Here is a 22,544-nt window from a genome sequence, read left to right on the forward strand (position 1 = left end):
CCTCCTCTGTCAACCCTCCCCCAGGCGTGTGGTCCCAGCTGTGTCCCCAGCAAAGCATGGGAACATGCCAGGCACGCCCCAGCATTGTGTGACCTGGGCAAGGAGGCAAGAAGCATTTCTGTATATCTGTGGCAACTGAAAGCTGCCAAGGGCAGAGATAATCTCCAGGGAGAATTTGTGAAGTGTTCAAAATCATTCCAATCACTTACACACTATCGAACCACTGGCTGCTGGGAGGAGAGCAGACCTGTGAGCAGCAGGCAGTGATGGGGTTTACACAGATTACTTTTTAAGACAAAATTACAAAGCAATGGACTCTGGGGATGGCAGATGTTTGGATTTTAGCACCACACTTAAAAACTGAACAGAAACGACTTTTTCAGACTGCTGTGGACTTAAAGCCCCATCACCTGGGCTGAAAACTGGCTGAAGGGCCATGAAAAAAAGGTTGCATTCGCAGGGAAAAGATGGAGTTAGAGATACCCAGGTCTGTGTATGACCCCTCCAATGCTTCATGCTTTCTGCAGGGTTTAGCTTGTTCACACAAGCTGATATGGCCCCAGAGCCCAGGATAAACCCCTGAGGGAGCAAAGACAAGCTTGCACCTCCTCGTCATCTCCTTCAAGCACAAGGTGTGCTCTGACATGCAGCTCCACTGCCAAGGGGAGAGGACCAGGAGCAGACCCAGAGGAGGCTCTGCCCTCCCAGAGATCTCATGGAGGCAGCCTGGGAAGGTGCTGTTGTGCTCAGCACAGCCCAGACCCTACAGGGAAGAGAAATACCCAGGGGTATGTGCCATGGTCACATTTTTCTGACACCTTCATTAACAACACAGAGAAACAGAGAGTGGTAGAGGCATGAAGGGCAGAAATAAAGTATCAGTATTCCAGCTTCACTATCAAGAAATCTTGGTAGTGTATTTCCTGGGAGTTTGAAGAAGGGGAATATCTCAGCTTTGGGTGTGTAAGCAGAGCATGAAGACAATTACAAGCTTCAGTAAAATGGGCAAGGATCTCTTGCAGATCTGCCTGGGAAGTTCTCAGTTGCCAACAGGTACTTTCATCCTCTTCAGACTAGGAAAAAGGGAAAATGGCACCAATTGCACAAGGCTTGTGAGGAAGAGAGGAACTGAGGTCTGCGCTGATACCTGGCTACTCAGGAATGGATTTCCAGCTGTAGGCTTCATCTCACTGAGATAAAAGCACTTCTTTTTGGAATCTTTAACTGTCAGTAAAGGCAGTATAGAAATCCACAAAATGCAAATAACTGTCAGGCTTTTAAAGCAGGAGAAGAACTCGTCAGGCGTGGATTATTCCTTGGAGTAAAGGCTGCAGCTTTGCTGATATTTACAATGACTCAGTGCACTTGACTTTAAAAAAAAACCAAAAAAAAAACCAACCCGAAAACAGTCACAACTCTTCAACCTCCAAAAAAGCCAGCAGCAGCTGCAGAGATCTCCAGCAGTGACAAATACCTCCCCAGGCAGCTGACCTGAGACAGCCCCGGGGTCCATGGAGCTCACATCCTCCTCTCCTACTCTGGCAAGGAGATGAATGCACAGACCCTCCCTAGCATGGGCAGGGGTTTCTGTCAGCCACGACTCTGAAGAGGCAGAGGACATGTAGCGCTTGGACAAGCTATTTGTCTCCAACACAGGCTGGCATATCTTTCAGGGGGCTCTGGGTATGGTGCAGTAACAGAATTGGCCCTGAAGCCTGGGAGACATCAGCATGCCCACCATGAGCACTGACCATGCTGTTTCTCATAGTACAGGAGAGAATAGATATGGGCAATTATATACAGAGCTGGGCTGTTTCGTCCCCCAGTCTGATGCCACTATCTCTATAAACAGACAGTCTGCAGGAACATGAGAAGAGCCAGCCACAAAAAGAGGGATCTAGCAACTAAATCCCAGAGGAGATATACATCTTGAAGGAAAGGCCATATACATCTACTTTTGGGTGCCCTATTATACTTTGTATGCCTATTATAGAAAGCTGAGAGTAATTCTTCCCCCTCTGCTTACATTACCCCATTTCTAAAAAAATCATTTGACTATGCCATAGAAACCCAGGATGGTATCAGCGCGCTTTGCAAAGCGAAGTGTGACTGCACTGCTCTGGAGGTGGCCAAGCCAGAGCACAGTGTGGGGGAAGAACTCAGCCAAGGGCTGGGCAAGAATTTATGCCAGTGCTAGGAAATGTACCACCCCAATTCCCAGCCTCCATCCTTGGATGGAACTGTAACACAGATAAGGATGAGCTGGGAACACTACTGAGGCAGGGCTGAGCACAGCTGCCAGTCAGGAATGCCCTTGCTCTTGAGGCCAGGCTGCACACATCTCCCCAGTGCCTCCCAGAGAGGGACAGTGCCGGGTACCAGAGCACTTGGGTGATTCTGAGGCTGGCTACCTGTCTCTGTCCTCTCACCTCCAGGTCTTGTGTTGCATTTAAAATGCTTTTCTGGAAAGATCTATGATTTGCTGCATGGGACCATAAGCACTGTCCCGTGTTTAATGAAGGCAGTGCACTGACTCCTGGGCAGCTGGTTTCATTTACCTCCTCCTTAATTTTAAAGAGAAACCTTTGCCCCTATTATCTGACCTCTTCTTCTGTTGCAGTTAATTACATTAAAGCCCACTTCCCAAAGCTCAGGAATTTCCGGATCTACTTTGTTGCCTGCTGCTACAGGGAGAGCCTGCTTGGAATTAGGGCACGCGTCTGGCAGGGACAACGAGCAGAGCAGATCCCCACAGTCAGCATGACACCCCGCTGCCACTGCAGCTGTGAAACTGAGACACCTCTGCTGACAGGTGCCCCTGATCCGTGAGCATCTTCCTGAGAAGAGGGTGTCTGCAGCACAGGACACGGGATTGCCCCTCTGCTTCTCATGGAGAGAAGAGGCAGGATGCGACCTGTGGCCTCCAAAGACCTGCAGGCATGGATGAGATGAGCTGCCCACCTCCAGTCAACTAATAAATGCATTGATGAAGAGTGCCTGGGGGCTGTTCTCTGGCCCCAAAGGCACAACTTGCACCTACGCCTTTCTCTGCCCCCGGACAAGATGTGTTTGTCTGTCCCACCATTGGGAGCCATCCCTGGCCTGTGCCATGTCCCCAGCCTTGCCCCGGCAATGTGTTGGTGGTCAGGGCTGTGGTGCTGCCAGGGACTGTTCCCTTTATCAGACAGTGAAGAGATTGCAAGCCAGAGGGCAAAGCTGTGCCCTGCCCAGGTTTATTTACAAGTGCAGATGGGCCAGGGATTCCTTCATGCAGCCCCTTCGTCCAGGCACAGCCTCTGAAGACACTGCACTCTGAGGACTCACACCAGATATACACCCTTGCTCTACACACTGGTGGATGTGCACATGCTGGGCAACTCTCTCCTGGCACCTCTGGGAAATCTGCCCTATGCTTCTGCTCGTGAGCATCTCCTCCTGCATATTCAACATGACTAGGCCAGAAGAGATGTTGCCCAAACCAAGCCAGGCAAAAACATTTTAAGCAACATCTCACATGCCTGTGCATCTGGCACCTCTGATTTGCCACATGGGACAAGTGACTTTTTATCTTGGAAGGAAAAGTGGCATCCTCTAAGAAGACACAGGGACAAATGTCCACTGGTTTTGAAGATGCAAACATTTACTTACCCCATAAATAATGGGCATTTGTGTTTCAGAGGCAGCATTGCATAAGGATTTGTCCATTAAACATGACAAACTTGGAGTTGTGTTCAAGACTTCAAATGGAAAACCAGTTGTACAGACTGAGAGAGTATTCCCAGAGATGGAACTGGGCACAGCCGCAGGTTTAAGCGAGCAATGAATCTTCACCATGTGTGAGGACACCAGTGCAGAGCAAAGAGATGGCTGTGAGGAGGATTCTGAGCAGTGGAAACCCACATCCAAAGGCTGACGGGGTCTGCGTTTACTCATAACCAAACATAATAATCTCATAACCAGGGAAATGCCAAAACTCTTGGAGCCACTGTCACACCCTCCTTTAGAGGAAATTCCCTGAGCACTTTGAAGCCATTCACACATCCCTCTCCAGCAACACTTTACTTCTGAAGAGGGAGGCACACATGCTGAGTTATGTTATGTACGTAAGTGAAACCATACTCAGTTGAGTGAGTGAGACTCACTGGTGAGCTGCTTATTTCCACCCAGTGTCACTTTTCTATCAAATATATTTCAGATATATTGTGTTTTCACTCAGAGAATAGGGCTCCTTGCAATATATTCCTGTCTCAATTCCCTTTCTGGATTGAGCACAGATTTTTCAAAGGCATAACAGATTTGACAAATTTATAACCAATATCCCATGAGAAGGTTAGGGTTTGGAACCAAAATATTCATACTTGAAATTAGACAGCAGTTTAGTTTCCTGCTAAAAATTTTCTTCTTGGATACAAAGGAACTTGTTTTGTTTTGTTTTGCTGTTTGGAGCAGAGGGATGAGACACTGTTTTGACATTTATTCATAAACAGTACAGAAGCCCAGCTCAGAGCTGTGGCCATTGCCAGTCCTCACAATCACATACGCGTGCTATCTCTAGGGCTGCTAACCCTGGCTGGGGGAGAAGCAGGAACCCTGCAGTGGAAATGGGTCAGCAGGGAGCAGCTCAGCTCTGCTGACCCTCCTGGGGAGCTGCACCAACCCCCCAAACCACAAGCTGCTGCTTCAGCACCAGAGCTGACAAGCACTTCACACTGATCCTGTAACAAAAGGTTTCAAAGCAGCTATGCAGGCAGATTCCCTGCACACCAGATGAAACTCCACATCTGAAGCCTGGAACTTTGTTCCTTCAACTCATCCAAGGGCTTGGCCCAGCGATCAAGCCCTGTTGCAGAAAGCAAATTCCTGGACTAAGTAAATGCGATCAGCACATCGTGTAATCATGAAAAGCAAACTCCCAGATGAGACATAGATCATCATTGCACAGCATGAGCCTGTAAGTAACACAAATCCTGATCCAATTGCTCTGCTACCCCTCTGTCCCCATTGCAGCAAGCTGCTGCTGCCTGGCAGGGAAGCCCAAGGAGCTAAATACCCAAGCAAGCACACTGATACAAGCTCCAAGAATGGGATTTACAGGTTGCTGGTCATGTCTGGTGCTATGAACCACTCTGAGATGCCAACAGTAGCTTTTGCAGAAGCCTCCAAGGTTAACACACTGACATGGAGAGCACGGGTGCACTTGCAAGAAAACCTTGTGTGTTAAACCCTACCAAGCTCTACTTAAGAGCAGGTCTCCAAATGGCTTTTACAAGGGATGGGCTTTACAAGCCCTATTACTGCACTTCAGCAAAGCAGCCCGAGCACCCCATGAAGGGTCACTGTGCAGAATCAGCTTGAGAACAAGACCTGTGGGCAGCACACTCAAGCACACTCTGGACTTGAGACCTTGCCTCCCATGTTCAGGGCAATGTCCTGCATGGGAAGTTTAACCCAGTAAGACAGCAAATCCACTTTCACTGAGAACAGGGTGGTCTCAACATAATTTTTTCCTCCCATGAATGCTTGTCTCTGAAATGTGTCCTCTCTGTGGCAGGAGAGAGTCCTGCCTGCCCCACAAACCCTCTTGCTGTCAGTTTTGGTGGTCACTGCTGTGCTTGCACAGTGCCTCACCTTTGCACTAGCATTTGTACTCCCACTGCTGGGGAGCCTACCTCTGGCCACAGCATGCAAACTGGGGCAGGTGGAAATAAGAGGAGGAAAAAGATGTTTATGGATTTTCCCTCAAATAAGAAAACCTCTCCCTCCACATGGTGCTTGTTACACTTGGTGCTACTACTCGGAACTTCCTTTGCTCTTCTGAAATGCAATTCCTCTTTTAGGAAACAAGAGGAAAAACAGCATCACTTGCAGCCTCAGCTGAGCCAGGATCTTGGATGTTCATCTGCTTTCAGCTGATATCTGCTCCTGGGGCTCCACCTGCATGTAGGACACAGTGGTGTGTCTGTGGACACCCTTACAAAACAGAGTGGGAGTGCATGACATGTTTACCATTGGGCTAAACTGCCTCTCCCTTGTCTGGACGATCCAGTTTAACTTCAAGCCAGTGGGCATGAGGACCCAGTGACAGGGGTGAAAGGAAAACGGCTTTCACACAGTCCCTAACGTCTGTCACACATAGCGTTTACCTCCCTGTTGTCCCTACCCAGGCCACCCCTTGAGCTGCCTGTCCTCCCAGCTGCCTCTGGAGACTCAGCAGACCAGTGCAGGGCTCTGTTTCCAGCAATCTGGCAGGCCAGGCATTCAGGCAGTGGTATTTTTATCCTGTATTTTATGTTGTATTTTATCCAAGCTGCGGAGGTAAAGGTTATTACATTCACTCCTGTAATTAAAGAGGCTCAAGAAAAAAGGGCAGAGCCTCCTTCACCTGTTGAAATGCAGCAGGACAGAGGAGGTGGCTGTAGCACATCTGCCCCTTTGACACCCAGAGAGCTCATCAGCTCTGTTCCCAGCATCTGTGATCACTGCACTGACTGTTGGAAAATAGAAGGAATGGTGAATACCTACTGTTGCCAGGTAACAGCATCCACCGTGCCACCAGCCACTTTCATGAACCTATGGGAAACAGAGGAAGAAACCAGATAAGCCCAGTGTTGTCACAGGGGAAATCCTAAAACAACCAATGCTCATCCTACATCATGAGATAACAAAGGTAGCCACTATACCCACAAATATTTTCTAATGAAGCTTTTGTGTCCTTAAATAAAAGGAATAAATTCTACTTAATCCAAATGCTTGTAGCAAGCACAGCTGAGAACAATGAAGTGAAACCCAACCAGCAGCAGAGCTCTGGGCATCATTTTGGGGCAGGTTGGGAGAGCTTTTGGAGAACAACAGCATTTCAGGAACAAGATCTTGAGGTACGTACTGAGTTCTGTGACTTCAACAACTATCAATAGCAATTAAAGAACATGTTTTAAATGTCCATCTTAAAAGGAGGTACTTCTTAGCCCCCAATGTGTATTTAATCTGAGGAACTCTTTGCCTGGATTCAAGCACGGACTAGAAAATGGAAGAAAATGGAAATAAAACCCAGCAAAGCTATTAGATGCAAAAACGCCACCCCCTGCTAAGGAAGCTCCTAAGCCTTGGAGGAAGGGAGGAAAAGCTGGACCAATACTGCTAAGTGCTTTCCTTTTTTTGAGTCTTCCTTTAGCATTGGCTATTAGCAAACTGATGGGATTCTGACCTGGGTACACTTTTGGTTTATTCCATTCTTATGACTAACCACAGCACTTCCATGGACAAGCTTAAAGTCAGTTATTTATAGGTATAAGTCTCCTGATGGCTTCTGACCTGGCTAAGAAAATTCCAGACAGCTCCTGTTTGAGGCTACACAGGTCTACCTGCTCACACTACCAGTGCCAAAACCAAAATTATTCCTAATCTTGGGGACCATATCCACCCACCACAGGAGGAGCTGGTAGCTGCAGGGGTCTCTCCCTGGCTCCCCAGCCCAGCAATCCAAACTGCACTTTGGAAAACTGCAGCTCCCATGAGGAAGCCCAAGCAGTTCTTATATTCTTATGTTTAGGGGCACAGATATGGAAACATGTAAAGGCACTCTCCAACTGGACAGGCACGTTGTCTGTGCAGGAGTGCAACGTGCACTGCTTGGCTGATACATTTTGGAAGTGATAATGCTCACACATGACAGGAGACATTTGCTTGAGCTCATGAATATGCTGAGAAAGGAAACAATGCTGTGTTTTCTTGGGCTGCTTTTGATGCACAAGGATCCCAGGAACACAGCAGCAATGTCACAGCTGTCCTGACTCCACACAAGGGTGAGTGGTTCTGGGTCCAGCGACCCCAAGGAGAGTCTCATGACTGAGGGTAGGGAAGGGGAAGGTTTGTGAGGAGAGACCATCAGACTATTTGTCATGGCAGGGATGAGCAGCAGCTTTCCAGCACATGAGCCTCTAATCAGGTCTGAAACAAGAGCAGCAAGCTTCAAGCTAAATATAGCTCGGAAATGATCATTCTGACTTTAAATTAATGACGATGGTCAATTATAGACTGGGACAAAAGGGCAGCTGGACCCTGTGGAGCATAAGAGGATGCTGGCAAAGGCAGCAATAATAAATCCCTGAAGACAGAGAGGGAAGAGATACAATTAGAAATGGAAAAACAATAACACGCTGTAAACTCCTGTAGCACTGATGCATCCCCAATTCTGCTGCCCAGCAGTTCTGTGAGCTTGGTTCCCAGGCTCTGTAAAAGGTGTTAAAGCCTTTCTGAAATGCTTTTACATCTCTCTTGAGGGTCAGGCCTGGAAGACCAGTGGCAGGGTGATGGTTTGGGGACCAGTTCCTCCCCAGCTGAATGGAGGGAAGATATCAGCTGGGCCAGCCCCAAGTGCAGACATAAAGAGAGGTGTGAGCTCCCCACAACTCACACTGGTCACCTGGCAAAAAGGAGGTTTTGCAAATATTGCTGAGGAGGGGCTGCTGTTGTATAAAACGAAGTGTGCAGAAATACACGAAAAGAGTGAAAAAAACCAACTCCCAGGTTTTAAATTCTCTGTACAGGGGCTGCTGCCTAAAATGTAATGCACAAAGTGTACAAGAGTGAACTAATGAACTCTAAACTGAAATTATGAACACAATCTGTATTGGATTTGGAGATCAATATGTTGCAATTGGATTTGAAGATTAGCCCAACTTGTTTTCTAACATCAAATGCTTTACATTTTGGCTGAAAATAAACCATCCTGGACTTTATTAAATCACCTCTTCAGGCTCAGCTTGGCACTCTCCCCTCATAGACCAAATTCGTGAGCAGACCAAGCTTGGAGGAAGAAGCTCCTTGGTTTTCCTTGCCATTTCCATGTGGTCTACATCCCCAGTGCAAACACACCTTCTACTGTGGTCTTTGAGCAGGGACTGAAAAGCAAAGCAAACCCTCAGTACAACCTCCTGGAGCAGCAGAAGCAGGACATCCATGTGTCCCATCTCCCATGTCTCTAGGAAGCTAATTGGCCTCTTGTTAAGAAGTTCCTGAAAAACTGTTCCAGGGCACAGGCATCACTCAGGCACCACAGCGCAGACCAAAAAGAGGATAGAAAAGCCCTGGGTTGCTTAGTGTTCCTCTTCTGCCTCTAACAGCAAAATAAATCAGTTCTGGTAATTTAAAAATTTTATGATAAAACATGCATATCTAACTCAAATTTTCTTTTCCACGTCTGCTTTTCTTTCTTTCTGTTTCCTTCCTTTTTCCTTTCGTTGAGATTTTTGCAAGATGAAGTTCCTGGTAATTCTTGAAGTCCTGCCTTTAGAGGTGGAGCTGTAACTGGAGCACCCCAGATGTCTTAGACAATGGTCTCTGCTCTCAAGAGGGAACCTAGAGCAGCTCAGCAGCCAACAAGTGGTACTGCAGGAGAGGTGGAGATGCAGTAATGCACAGGTATCCAAACATCCTTGTTTTAGGAATAGGGATTTAACTAATCCCTTTGTTCCTATAGCACCTGTGCTGCTCTGTCCACAGATTTTGAGGCCAGTGAAGATCCATACAGTCAGAACGACCAGCGGTGACACATTTTCATCTGGGATTTCTTGGGCTGTGCAATTTCCATGTGTGCAGCACGGCACAGGCATGGTGAAGCAGACGCTTCCGGGAGAGCTCAGATCCCTGCACATGTGCTGCACAGATGGGCTGGGCTGGCACAGTAAATCTGCCATTTTCCTACACACTGGGCTCTCTCTGTGAGCACCAATTGACCCTGCAGTGCATGTGCACGAAATCCCTCCCAGCAGCAGTAGGACAAGCTCAGCCCATGCTGTGCAGGTGATAGAGACAAATGCTGCAGCATTGCCCCATAGTTCAGAAGGGTAGCAGCCCCAAGGCCTACCCATGTAGTACCTCTGGTTTGATTTCCATCTATCTGAAACCTGGGCATATGTTAAAATTCTCAAAAAATGTCCTCAAAATCTTCTGGGACAGCAGTTCTAGGTGGGAAAGCAGAACACATCAGAGACACATGGAGGAATAGGAACCTTGGGTAGGGAGTTTGGGATACTGAGGAAGAGACAAAGTCACTAAGCTTGATAAGGACATCTGAGTGACAGAGGGTATGTTTAGATTAGATATTAGCAAGAAATTCTTCGCTAGCAGGGTGATAAGGCACAGGAGTAGGATGACCAAAGAAGTTGTGGATGCCCCATCCCTGGAAGTGTTCAAGGCCAAGGGTTCCTTGGTGACCTGGTCCTTGGTGATGGGGTCCTGAGTAACCTGGTCTACTGAAAGGTGTCCCTGCCCATGGCAGGGGGATTGGAGCTGGATGATCTCTAAGTTCCCTTTCAACCCAACCCATCCCATTACTCTGTGATATGTCCATATCATACCCTTGCAGCTGCCCCTGTGCCAGCATCCCATGCCACCATTGCTACCTGTGAGGTCTTGTGTTGAGCTAGACCTGAGAAAAAATGTAATTCAGCATCGCTCAGTGGCTTGAACAGTTCACAGCTCTGTCCCTTAAATAATAATACTAACACAAGGTGGGACTTGCCTCACGGGTCATGAATGAGCTATGGGAGCATGGAACAGGAGGGCTGCAACACCTCAAGATGGTAGTGATAACCCAAACTCTGTATTGTTACACCATGGGTCAAATCTGAACTCTCCCAGAGCATCTCCCATAACCACAACTCCCAGGACCACAGCTTTCACTTGCGTGTAGGCAGATCTCTGAAATACATCTCCTCTCTTGATTCAATACTTGTCAGTCATGGAGCACCTACTGCAACCTTAAGTAAATTGCTCCCATGGTTAATTAGCCTCCAAGTATGTTATTTCTCATCTCAATGTGTCTGGATTCAGTTTCCAGCCACTGGAACTTCCTAGGCTTATTCCTGATTCATTAAAGAGACATCCACATTCGGAAATCTCTTTCCCAAGCAGGTAATTGCAGATTGTCATCCTTTAAATTAAAGAACAAAAAAAAAGGAAATAAAAGAGCCAGTGCTGTAACAAAGAGTGCAGTTGCACAAGGAGACAAGTTGTTATTGCAGAGGCACCCAGGTGGTTTAGCATCTGACTGACTCCTGAGTGCTGGACTTCACAAACATGGGTTATTTCATCTGTGACTCCCTGAAGAACTACAGAATGGACTCCCTACCCTGCACAAGCCCCAAAAGTAGGAACAAGACTGGCCTGCCTGTGGCTGTGGTGGTGCCCTTGTGGATCCCTAGAGCAGGGTGGCAGATCTCTAGCCCTTTGAGCCAGCAGTGATGGGTAGAAACAACTTCATCTTGTGTCTCAGCTGGCTGGTCAGGGACACTAAGGCACAGGCTTCACTTACTGATCTCTTCAGGTTCCAGCAGCACAAGTGAATACCTGCAGCAGCAGAAACAGGTACTAGATCCCACCCATGCCACATGCTGAAAAGACTTTGTCCTGACTTGCCATATTTCAGATGGGAATTTCATTCTGGGGAGCAGAGTCTGGTGTGAACTAGGTATAAATCTGCTGATATACTGTTTTCTCCATCTGCTCAGCATCACCTTTCTTCAACCAACCTGATGTGTGGTAGGGCTGCATAAGCCTTACAGCAAAGAGGGCTTTATGTCCTTGGGAACTCAAGGAGTTAGGAGATATGGACTCACCTACCTCTAGTCTCCACAGCACCCTGTGACAATTACTCACACAAAGCCATTGCAGACCATGTGAATAACTTTCCTCCTTCTTTCCAAAGCTTCTTTCCAAACTGCTTTCTGCACTGTGCACAAGCCACACCATTCACAGGTCTTGGGCCTTGGTAATATTCCCTCTGAGCTGTCTCTTTTCTGAGCTGAAGATGCATGACTTGTTTAATTTCTTCTCATGTGAAGAAATCACATTACGCACATCCTCGGCTCCTCTCCCTGTGAACTCCTTGTTCTATTACATCTTTTCTGAGACAAAATGACTAAGATTGTAGATAGTAATCAGAATGAAGGTACGATTTGTACTTATACAGTGCCATAATCTCATCTATGGCTTTTCTTATCCATATTGTTCTTCCTATACAGGTGACTGTGATTCTGGCAATCCAGAAATCAAATTAAGTTTCAGAAGCAACAACTATATTAACTCTTCCCTCCTACAAGAGCAGTGGCTAAATCTTTTTCTTGTATCTCAGCTCCTTGACCCTGCTATATAACCAACGGCAAAATGAATCATCACATCCTTCACACCTCATTTCAACATATTTATGAATTGAGTCACTCATAAGTTCAATGCTACTAGAGCTTGAGTTCATGCTGCAGTGACCTCCTTCTCCCTTTGTATCATTAATTTAAAGTTCCTTGTCTTATGGCTTGATTTTTTGGACAAAATCCTTGCTTTGGATCTGTTGACTGTTTTGGTACAGTCTGTGCCACCAGCCTTGTGGTAGCTTGTGTAATGCAATACAGCAAGGATATACTTTTTTAAAAGAAAGTCAAACAACCAAAACAGCTTCTAAAAATGCTCTGTTTACAAGTCTCCTGTGTTGAATATGGCAGAAGTCCTTGTCAGCAAGGGGACAGGAAAAATGCCTACATTCATTCCTAAAATTCATCCAGAGCCCTTCCCTTTGCTGGATACCACCTACTCCAGTTACTTATTCCTCTCTCTACCTTGAATTTAAACAAACAAGCTCTGTCCATACACTGTGTTTGGCTGCTATTTGGATAAAAAACAATGCCTGACCCAACTGGGGTGTGCTGACCTGCACAAACACAGCTCTCTTCATCCTCATGATGGCAGAGACAAGGGCAGTTGTCATCAAAACCCTGCCAAAGTCTCTTGCATTTTTAGCACCTTGATTTTGCTTTGTTCAACTTGTGCCATTTCATGAGCTGTAAGCTAACAATTCTCTTTACCAGGTAAGTGTTAGAAGCGTTGGCTTGGAGTTGATTTGTGGATGCAAGGAGCAGGGCTGAGGACTGAGTCAGGTATTAACCTGACACCTACTTGGCTGCCCAAAAATAATTAAGACATGCCCCCTCCCAATCCTGGCTTATCCACAGCTGGCAGGGAGGAAGGGCTTCACCACCACTGACAAAAGTGCTTCTTCAGCTTTATGTGCTCCTTTCAGACCACTGTGGAATGACATCACCAAAAGGACACACAGAGAACCAGACAGGTGGTTAAGTCTCCACAGTCATTGCAAACCAGGAGCAGGGGGCAGGAAAATTGTGAAGGATGAGAAACTCTTGTGCCTTGCAAGGGGAATTCTGACAACTGGAGCCTCCTCACCTCCTTCTGCCACCTGGCTGGAGGTGCTGTGGCTCTGTGACCAGAGGGTGAATGCACAATGACTGCAGTAGCAAAAAGGGGCCAAGGAGGCTGGAAAATGCGCAGATAAAAAGTCAGGGAGGCACAAGATCTGGTGATTTTGAGATCTGCGGGATGAAGAATAGGGAAAGAGTGTAGCTCGAGACAAGAAAGATTTTCACTGCTCTGATGACTCAGCAATATCAGGACCTAGAGTGGCCACAGAGCATCAACAACAGCCAGCCTAGCATGGGCAAAAGTGCCTGCCAGCCCTTACCCTGCTTGCATTGCTGCAGCTTCTGCCATGGTGGAGGTAACACACTGAATCTTGTGAGTGTCTAGTGGCAAAAACTGGGCTACACCAGCTGAGGAACAATGGGTCATGAGAACTCAGAGCCAAATCCATGCAGAAATGCCAGTCTAAGTTTTGTACCACATGTTCTGAGCTTTAACACGTGTTAGCATCTCTCCTTCCTGATAGCTTTCCCTCGTGTTTCTTCTCTTTCAGCATCGAATGGGTTATCTAGCCATGCATTAACCTTTGTGTCTGATTCCTGATCTGCTGTTAAAATCTATGTTAATTCCTTAGAATCCCATAATTTTTTCCTGAGCAAATTCTGAGCAGTTCTGGGATTCCTGTACCCGCAGACACAGTAGGTAGCTAACATGGTCTGCTCTGCAACAGCTCAGGCTGCATGAATGGTCTAATTAACACCTCATCAAACAAAACTGTTGGTTGTGTCTGGAGAAATTCCCTCTTGCACCTGTGCATCCACAAGACACTGTTTTTAGCCTCCTGCACAGCAGGCCCAGCCATCAGAGCAGTGCTCCACTGCAGAGCCTGTCCTTACAGCAGCAGTAGTGGTTCTGCTCCAGCCTCCAGGACCTGCCAGCCCAGAGTGACACCGATGGCTGTGGCTGCCCTGAGCCATTGCTTTGTGCAGGGTGGTGCAGGAGCTCAGGGCAGTAACTCAGCACTGAAGGGTGTGTAAAGGCCAAGCTTCTGTGCTTCAGGCTTTTGTCCCCTCACTACATCCCAGCTCCACCACTGGGAAGTGCATCGCTGTCACCCAGTGCAGCTCAGAGCTCAGTGTCACCTGCCTAAGGACAGCCTCTGCAGCGCACAGTGTGCACATCCCCCTATGTGCTGCAAAACTTTGGGTGCCCAAACTGCTCATTTCTGTAGCAGACCCCAGAGAAAGGTGGCACCGCAGGAGGGGTTTGGTCCCACCCTGTCCTGCAGGACAGGCATAAGGATTTAGTCAGAACAGCCCTGGAAGTGTCCATTTCCACTGCTGACAGAACCTGACAGAACCTGGTGTTCACAGACAGAACCTGGTGTTCAGCAGGTACAAATGCCCAACTCATGTTGACACTGCCACTATTTCAGGACAAAATTTAAACACAAAGAATAAATTTAGCTTGATTGCTTGAGATAACAGCTTAAAATAGACTACAATATTTGGAATACAGGGCATTGAACAAGAAAATATAACTCTAGTTAATACTTCACAGTGAGACTTTTCTCTGAGTGTTTTGGGACCTCAGGTACCTCCAGAGGCTTTCCCTGGAGAACATCTAATGCCAGCTTCTACTACTAGAGAACACTCCCTGGGCAGCTCTGAGATCTCCTGTCCCATTTCAGCTCATTTCCATTATTTCCCCTACCAAAACTCACTTCCTTACTTTGTGTAACAGGACAATTCTTGCCTGGCAGACTAATCTACCCATCCCATCTTCTCATCTGGGGTGTCATCTCACCCCTCCAGCCTTAGTTAACTCTTGATTAGATTCATAATATTCCACTTGACATACCTCCTCCTATACAGTTGACTTCTGCCCTTCTTTTTTTTAAAAGAAGAGAAGAACTGCAGATTTTGCATCATCAGGACTATGAGCTGTACAAACTTCACTCAGGAGCCTTCATTCTATTGTGAACACTATGTAGGCTACTCATGGTTGTCTAGCAAGGTAGACAGCAGATTTGCCTTTGACAGAATTTTCCTAAATTCCTTCTCCTCTCTCCTGCTTGCTGACTGTGTGTGGCTCATTCAGGACCCTGAGAGGCATGTCCTGGCTGTGACAGCACCACATCCTGCTGACCAGTTCTGGATGCTGCTGCAGAAGACAGAGCTCTTGGTAGCACTAACCCACTTACTGAAGAGACCTTGGGGAGCTACTGGGAATAAAGCTCATGCTGTCAAAGAGCTTAGGCACTGGGCTTTATTTGTTTATCCTTTTGCAACTCCATGTCCAAATACTGCAAATGAGTGGTTAGCCCTTTGTCTTTGTGTAATCAGACTTGTCCCTCCTCTTTACGCTCTGCCTGGTAATAAATGGGGTCTTTATGTGGAAAGACAAGCAGCTCTTTTCTCACAGGACCCCGTGGGCTGTAAGGCCATGCAGGCACGTGCCTCTTGCTGTGAGCTGCAGACACCAGGATTTGGAGTGCAGGACACAAGGTTTCTCCATGGGAGAGAGAAAACACTTTGAGCACCTGTGGACCAGAGTCACCCTGGAAGGCAGGGATGACAGCAGAGGAAAGAACATATAGCTTGTGGAGCAGGCATGCTCATCCCAGCCTTTCCACACCAGTTGGGGGGTTTATGAAGAGCCCCCACTTTCCCATCACCAGGGCTGTAGCTCTCACACACCTTCCCTTTCATTTGAGATGGGGTGTCTGCCATTATCTCCACCAAACTGTACACTACAGCCTTGCTCCCAGGGTTGCCGTCAGTCAGAACGCAGCCCAGCAACATTTAGCTGCTGGACCACCCTGGCCGTGCGACTTGGCTCTTCCGACCCCTCTTCCCTGGGACCCGGCTGCGGCGCACGGAGGGCAAACACAGCAGTAGGACTTCCCTTTCTCTAATAGCTTCTTGGCTCTCATCCCCATTGTTTTCCTTACTCAGCCTGCTCCTCCCGGCGCTAATAGATTTCCTGCTGATCGAGGCTACTACAACATTTTGTAACTCCCCCTGCGCCGCTCTCACGCGGTACCAAGCGTGGGGCTCCGTCAGGCGATGCTCTCATGTGGCACTGGTGGCAGCCGTGCTGTGGGCACAGGGGCTCTTCCCCCACTTTGGTCGGTGGGAGGGGTGCTGGCGTCGCAGCTGGTTCCACCAGCTTTATGGTCTCTTTGTGTTGCTGCAGCAGAGCTGAGAATCTGGCCCTGGCTCCCTCCCCGCCTCACTGGGGACTGCATCAGTGTGCTGTTTATTGTTTCTGCCAGATCATTCCTGCAGATGTTAATGAATGCTAGACCCAGCTTTGCTCCCAGCAGAGTCCCTTCCACACCTCCCCCTGCCCAGCCTTCTGCACTGGAGTTTCTGTTTACAGTCCTGCAGGGAATTTTCCTTCTGCTGCATGGTCTTTGAGCCGCACAATCCCAACTCCTGCTGCCAGCAGGCTCCCACACCTCCCTGATTCCTGTAGCTGTCCAATGTCACCTCCAGGTGTCTGCGTCCCTCTCTGTCACCATTCCTTCTCCACCTCTGGCCTTCCCAAACTAGAGACATGCCAATTCCCCTAGGAGGGAGAAGAGAGCTTGGCCAATGAAGAAAGTTGATACAGGTTCTTCCTCTGCACAGATGGAGAAAGCACAGGGAGAAGAAGTAACCAAATAGGAAGAGCAAAGCAATTTGTCCAGGAAGACTCAGAGATAGTAATATCCACACTGTAAGTAGTGGCAGGACCCACATCCTAATCCTGCAGCCCATGGGCATGCAGCAGCCTGAACCCACACCACTGCATTTTCTTAATATCCCAACTGGGTGGACACCTCACCCTGCCTGTAATTGGGAATCACTGGAAATGTTTGGGAGATTGTTAATCGGTCCAGCCCAAAATCCCACCAGGGACCTGTGCAGAATTTTAGCAGTACAGATGACCATGTCCCAAAGCCTCTGGTACTGTGGTAGTTCAGCCACACAGAGCCTTGCTATCCTGGATGCTGTTGGACATTGAGAAGCCAAAGAGCAATCCTTCCTGCTGCAAAGGGCATTGGTCTTGGAAGGAGTTTCTGAGCTTTTTTTCATCAAAGCAACATCACTTACCCTTCCAGGAAAGCAATGACGTTCTTTCTGGGCCTTCCAATGCTTGGCCCATAGAGGTGTGCTCTGGAATAAGTGCGGATAAGCTGCAGCAGGCTTCGCAGTTGAGTGTAGTCCTTTCCCAGCTGGCTGCCATTCACCGAGCGGCCGATCAGTGTCCGATAGTTATTGGGCTCTGAGAAAATAAAAATAGGCAAGCAAAGCTTGTCAGCTCTGCTTCCTCCTCTGCACTTCCAGTGAGACACACAGCTCACCCTCTCACACCTCTTGAGCTCCGCAGAGGAGGCAGGCAGCTCTGCAGAGCAACAGAAGGAGCCTTAGAGCAGTGGATGACAGCCTCTGCCTGCTCTCCTGTGCCCCTTTTTCTCTGTGCTGGGTGAAGGACCTTTACCTTGGTGTCATACTCCTGTCCCCACAGGGTTGCCCACTTCCCCTGGCACTGTAGCCACCACGCAAGTCCCCCAGGACCAGCTGAGCCCAGCAGCCAGGGCAGAAACATTTCATGTGCTTAGTACCAGCTGAGAGAATGTCCAGCTGAGAGAAATGTCCAGCTAAGAGTCTAACTCACACCTAGTCTTAGAGATGGTGCTGCCTTAGAGCTGGAGCCTTTAAATCCCTCTGAAAATACTCTGGCAAAGCATCTTGGGAGCAACAAATATCCTCTTCCAAAACTGAATATCTTTCTGCTACAGCAAGCTCCATCCCCGTGGCTCTCCTGTTCCCACACTCACCATTGCCCAGCTCCCAGGAGATGTTGTACTTCTTGCTGGCACTGTACTTCAGCAGGCTGAGGGCATTGGAACTGTTCCAGGAGTTGTTGGGATTTCGGCGCAAAGCATTCAGTGCAAAGATCAGGTGAAGGCCAGAGCAGTCAGCAAAGTTATAGAGTTTGTCTAGAGACCTGGCTGGGAAGAAACAAAAAACAGTTTGTAATTCAAAGCAAAGCTAGTTCCAGGGGGTTCAAATGATCCTGCTGTCCATCATACCCTGCCTTCTGTGTAGGATGAGCCAGGGTCAAATGCCATCCCCACGACATCTGTAACCGCAGAAACGCACCTGACCTTTGAAACCTGGATAGGATTCCAGGTGTGGGTTCATCTCCTTCCAGCATGAATCTTGGATGCCCTCCACCTCTGTGTCAGAGCTGGGGCCATGTTACCAGAGACAAGTGACTATATAACATTTCTTTTCATCTGCTCTTGGCAAGGAAAGTTTGTCCTTTCCTGTGCTTATTCTGTCTTGCGTCTCTTTCAGAGCAGATCACTGCAGTGCCTGGGGAGCAGACAAGGAAGTGACCACCCTAGAGCTGCCACCTCTCCTGCCCTCCACAACAGCCTGGTCTCTGCTCTACAGCCCCAGGGCAGTAACCCAGCCCCAGCAATGACCAAGTAGAGCCTCCATACACAGTGCACCTGGCTAACATCTGCCCTGCACACAGAGTGGAGCTTCGTGTGACACCCTGAGCCTGGGGAGAGAGGGGCTCCCTGCCTAGTGACAGCCTGGCCAAACCCTGCTGCCAGGATGGCCCTCCTGGTGTGCTGGGGGCTTTGTGGGATCCATGTCCTATCTGCTGGCCCCAAAACTCCCTGGCTGGCATCTCCCTGTACTGTGGCCTCAATGAGCAGTGGCAGCACCAGACAGCACAACAGGAGAGACCAAAGAAAGAGCAGACCCACTGTTCAGGGAGGTGTAACATCAGCACAGGGCAGGGAGACAAAACACTTAATGCCTTTTTTTTCTTAAAACTTTCCTAAAAACTCCATAACAATCAAATTGCTGACGAAGCTAATGCCAGTGTTAGCAGGATACAAACTCACGTGACAGCGAGAGATTTGGTTAGAGAGCAATTAGATAACTGTGGTGTTTTCAATCATCCCTGCCTGTTGAACTGCATCCCAGGACACTCAGCAAGCTTCCTGAAGCAGCCTTGGAGATGCAACCACTTAACTGTGAAGAGCCACCAGGGACAGGGAGGTTCCAGGGGGCCAGGGAGGGCAGACCGTAGGCTCCACTTTCAGAAGAGGGGAAGGAGGCACTTGGGAATTACAGACTAGGCAGACTGGCTTCAGGTCCCAGAAAAACACTTGGACAAATAACCAAGTTGCTTGTCAGCACTTACAAAATATAAGGAGATGATCAACAGCCACAGGGAAGTGCCAAGAACAAATCACACTGAAGCAATCTACTGACAGGAGAGCAGGGCTTGCGAGCAGCAAAGCAGCCATTTAGGTCTCGTACCTTGATGGGGTCTGAGGCTTTGTACACAAAGGACTGCACACCATATTCTCCCCAGAAACTGAGCTAACTCCGATCTAGACTGAACTGCAGTGAGAAATATGCACACCTAGGTCACCTTGCAGTAATTTGTTGCTAGAGTGAAGGGTCTATTTGCACATTTCAAAAAAAAAAGTGGGGTATAAAGGAGCAGAGGATACATCAGACTTGCCATGGCTCATGGGTCATAGCGTGCACCATCATTGCCAAGGGAGATGAAAGGGATGGAGAGAAGGCCACTGCACACTCAGGGAATTGCTCTGGGACCAGGATTGATGCTCCAAGGTTTCCTGTGGCCATGGTGCCCACCTGAGGTGCAAGTGAAATGGTGATGAGTGGGACCTGCTTGCTCTGGGTGGGATAAGCTGTTCACTGTATGTCTGTGTTTATTCTGTTGCCTTTCCTGGTCACTGAAAGTCTCAGTGAATACAGAGCCAGCTCTGAGGTCTGAGGAAAATAAACTTATTTTAAAAGTAAAGATTTAAGGAGGGTCCGGGAAATTAGCTTACTGAATAGCTAACATTTAATACAAAACAGCAGAGTTATGGAAAGAAGAAGAAAGCAAAAATGTGGAAGAGAAAATTCTTAATCCCTTTCACAACCTTTTTTGAAATGCTACTGGTTGTTTGAGTGAAAAGTAGCTGAATTAGATTAATCTAATGTATGCATCCCACTGGTTCAGGCACATTAGCTGTTTTTCTGGATGTTTAGTGAATTAGAGACAGATAGTTACTTAATACTCTTTTGCTTCAGACCCTCAGGCAAAAAGCTGCACTTGAAATGAAACTCTTGTATAAGAGGATGAGACAGACACCCAAATGACAAATCAGGATAGCAAAAAAGGTGTTACCTGCAGTTCCCCTGCTAGAAATTAAACTTTTTCACTGGCACAAAACAGTTGTACTACAAAAGGGGATTTTTTTCATGTTTAGGAGCCTGCTGAAGATTGGGAATTGATTTTCCATGCATCCATGAAAGGAAACAAGACGTCTGTTTATCCCAATGCAGGGCCTGCCACTGTGAAATTATATTTTCCCCATGACACTTATTTTGTTTCCGTGTGCCTGGACGCAGAGATGCCACGTGTATTTCATGTTCTGCCACAACTTTTCAAGTTGGAAACCTCAGCAATCAGGGAGTGAGCTAGGAGAAACACACAGATGTCTGGGGTTTGCTCCTGCACGTTTCCAGTGGTCTCCCAGGACAGACCAACCTACAGCCTGCAGTGAAGCTACAAAGAGCAGAAAAGTACTAATAAACCTATCTCTGCATCAAAGCAGATTGTTAAAATGGCCACTCTTGAGATCAAGGGTATCAGGTACCAAATTCACTTTCCTCCTTCATTCTTGGTAACTGTCTTGGCATAGTGTGAGCTTGGAATCACCAGTCCAGTGACCCTGGACTGTGTCTTGATGACCAGTTTGCACAAGCTAGCCAGCCATTAAAGGGCATGTCTGACACCTCTGAGATGATCGCCTTAAAAACTGGGCATCTTCATTGCAGACAGCTGCAGTTAGATAAGAAGAATGCTGTCGTGCAGTGTATGACAGCAGTGTGCTCAAGTGGCCAAGGAGGCCAGTGGCGTCCTGGCTTGTGCCAGCAACAGTGTGGCCAGCAGGACCAGGGCAGAGATCATCCCCCTTTACTCAACACTGGTGGGGCTGCACCTTGAGAGCTGTGTTCAATTTCGTGCCCCACACTATAAGAAAGAGGTTGAGGTGCTGGAACATGTCCAGAGAGGGACAGAAAAAACTGTTGAAGGGTCTGGAGCACAAGTCTTCGTGAGGAGCAGATGAAGGAGCTGGGGGTGTTCAGCCTGGAGAAATGGAGGCTCAGGGGAGATCTTATCACTCTCTACAACTGCCTGAGAGGAGGTTGTAGCAAGTTGGGGGTTGGCTTGTTCTCCAAAGCAACAAGTGATAGGACAAGAGGAAAGAGCCTTAAGTTGTGCCAGGGGATGTTCAGATTGGATACAAGGAAAAATTTCTTCTCTGAAAGCATTATCAAGCATTGGAACAGGCTGTCCAGGGAAGTGGTTGAGTCACTATCCTTGGAGATATTTAAAAGATGTGTAGGTATGGCACTTAGGGACATAGTTTAGTGATGGAGTTGGCACTATTAGGGTAATGGTTAGACTGAATGATCTTAGAGGTCTTTTTCAACCTAAATTATTCTATGGATGGCTAAAGCACAAAAAGAAGCCTATTTAGAAGACTTTGAGTGATGTCCAGTCCTCCATATGTACAAATAAGGCCATAAGAAAATGCTATAAATATTTTACTACCATGACTAGGGATGGCAACATTACTTTTGAGTAATGAGAACACGAAGAATCGCAGTATTATTAACAGCTGGCTAAAACTCACTTTGAATTCTGGATAATTGCACTGTTTTTTCTTCATCAAACAAAGAAAATCATACAGGAATTTAACCTTTCCCCAGCTAACAGATCATTAGGCAAGGCTTTCACAAAGCACTTCAATAGAAAAAGCCATTGTCGTACCAGAATGAATCTTAATAGAGCAGAACTAGATTTATATGATGTTCTCCCTGCTCCTTCTCCCCCTCTGCCCAGTGCAGAGATGCACATGCTCAGCACTCATGTGCCACTTGAGCTCAGCAAGAAGGAATAACGAAAAAAAAATGAAAAAAAGCACAAGGATGCTGAGAGGCAGCTTCTTCCATTTATAATGCTCATGTAGCTGGAGTGAGGCTTCCCAAGGCAGCAAAGCCCTGTGCTCCATCCCCTCACACCCGGCGGCAGTGCTGGTGGGGGGATCTCACTGGGGTGGGTGCCTTGGAAGGTTTGGGAAAAACAGCAGCCAGTAGTCAGAGCCCTGTAGCCCTGGCACAAAAATTAAATCAGAAAATATTTGGGATTTCTCAACCTTTTGCATCCTTGGTTTCAGAGGCTTGAACTCATCTAGGAAGTAAATACAATGTCCAACAATGCATGGCTGGGTGGCC

At 47.7% G+C, this 22,544-nt stretch overlaps 1 protein-coding gene across 5 annotated transcripts in view; it reads right to left on the reverse strand.

The window, feature by feature from the left end:
- The window catches only part of HPSE2 (heparanase 2 (inactive)), a 108,633-nt gene that overhangs the window by 18,139 nt on the left and 67,950 nt on the right, over nucleotides 1-22,544 (reverse strand). For 3 of the 5 annotated variants that reach the window (XM_085065098.1, XM_085065096.1, XM_085065097.1), the window contains 3 exons: nucleotides 18,035-18,208; nucleotides 17,307-17,478; nucleotides 6,523-6,570 (listed from right to left, as the gene is read on the reverse strand). In XM_085065098.1, coding sequence (XP_084921224.1) covers nucleotides 6,523-6,570; nucleotides 17,307-17,478; nucleotides 18,035-18,208 — 394 coding nt within the window. The remainder of the gene's footprint in view (nucleotides 1-6,522; nucleotides 6,571-17,306; nucleotides 17,479-18,034; nucleotides 18,209-22,544) is intronic. The other 2 variants (XM_085065095.1, XM_085065099.1) reach the window with 1 other exon arrangement.

The sequence above is a fragment of the Lichenostomus cassidix genome, chromosome 6, assembly GCF_008360975.1.
Source record: "Lichenostomus cassidix isolate B80296 chromosome 6, HeHo_3.0, whole genome shotgun sequence".
NCBI classification, from domain to species: domain Eukaryota; kingdom Metazoa; phylum Chordata; class Aves; order Passeriformes; family Meliphagidae; genus Lichenostomus; species Lichenostomus cassidix.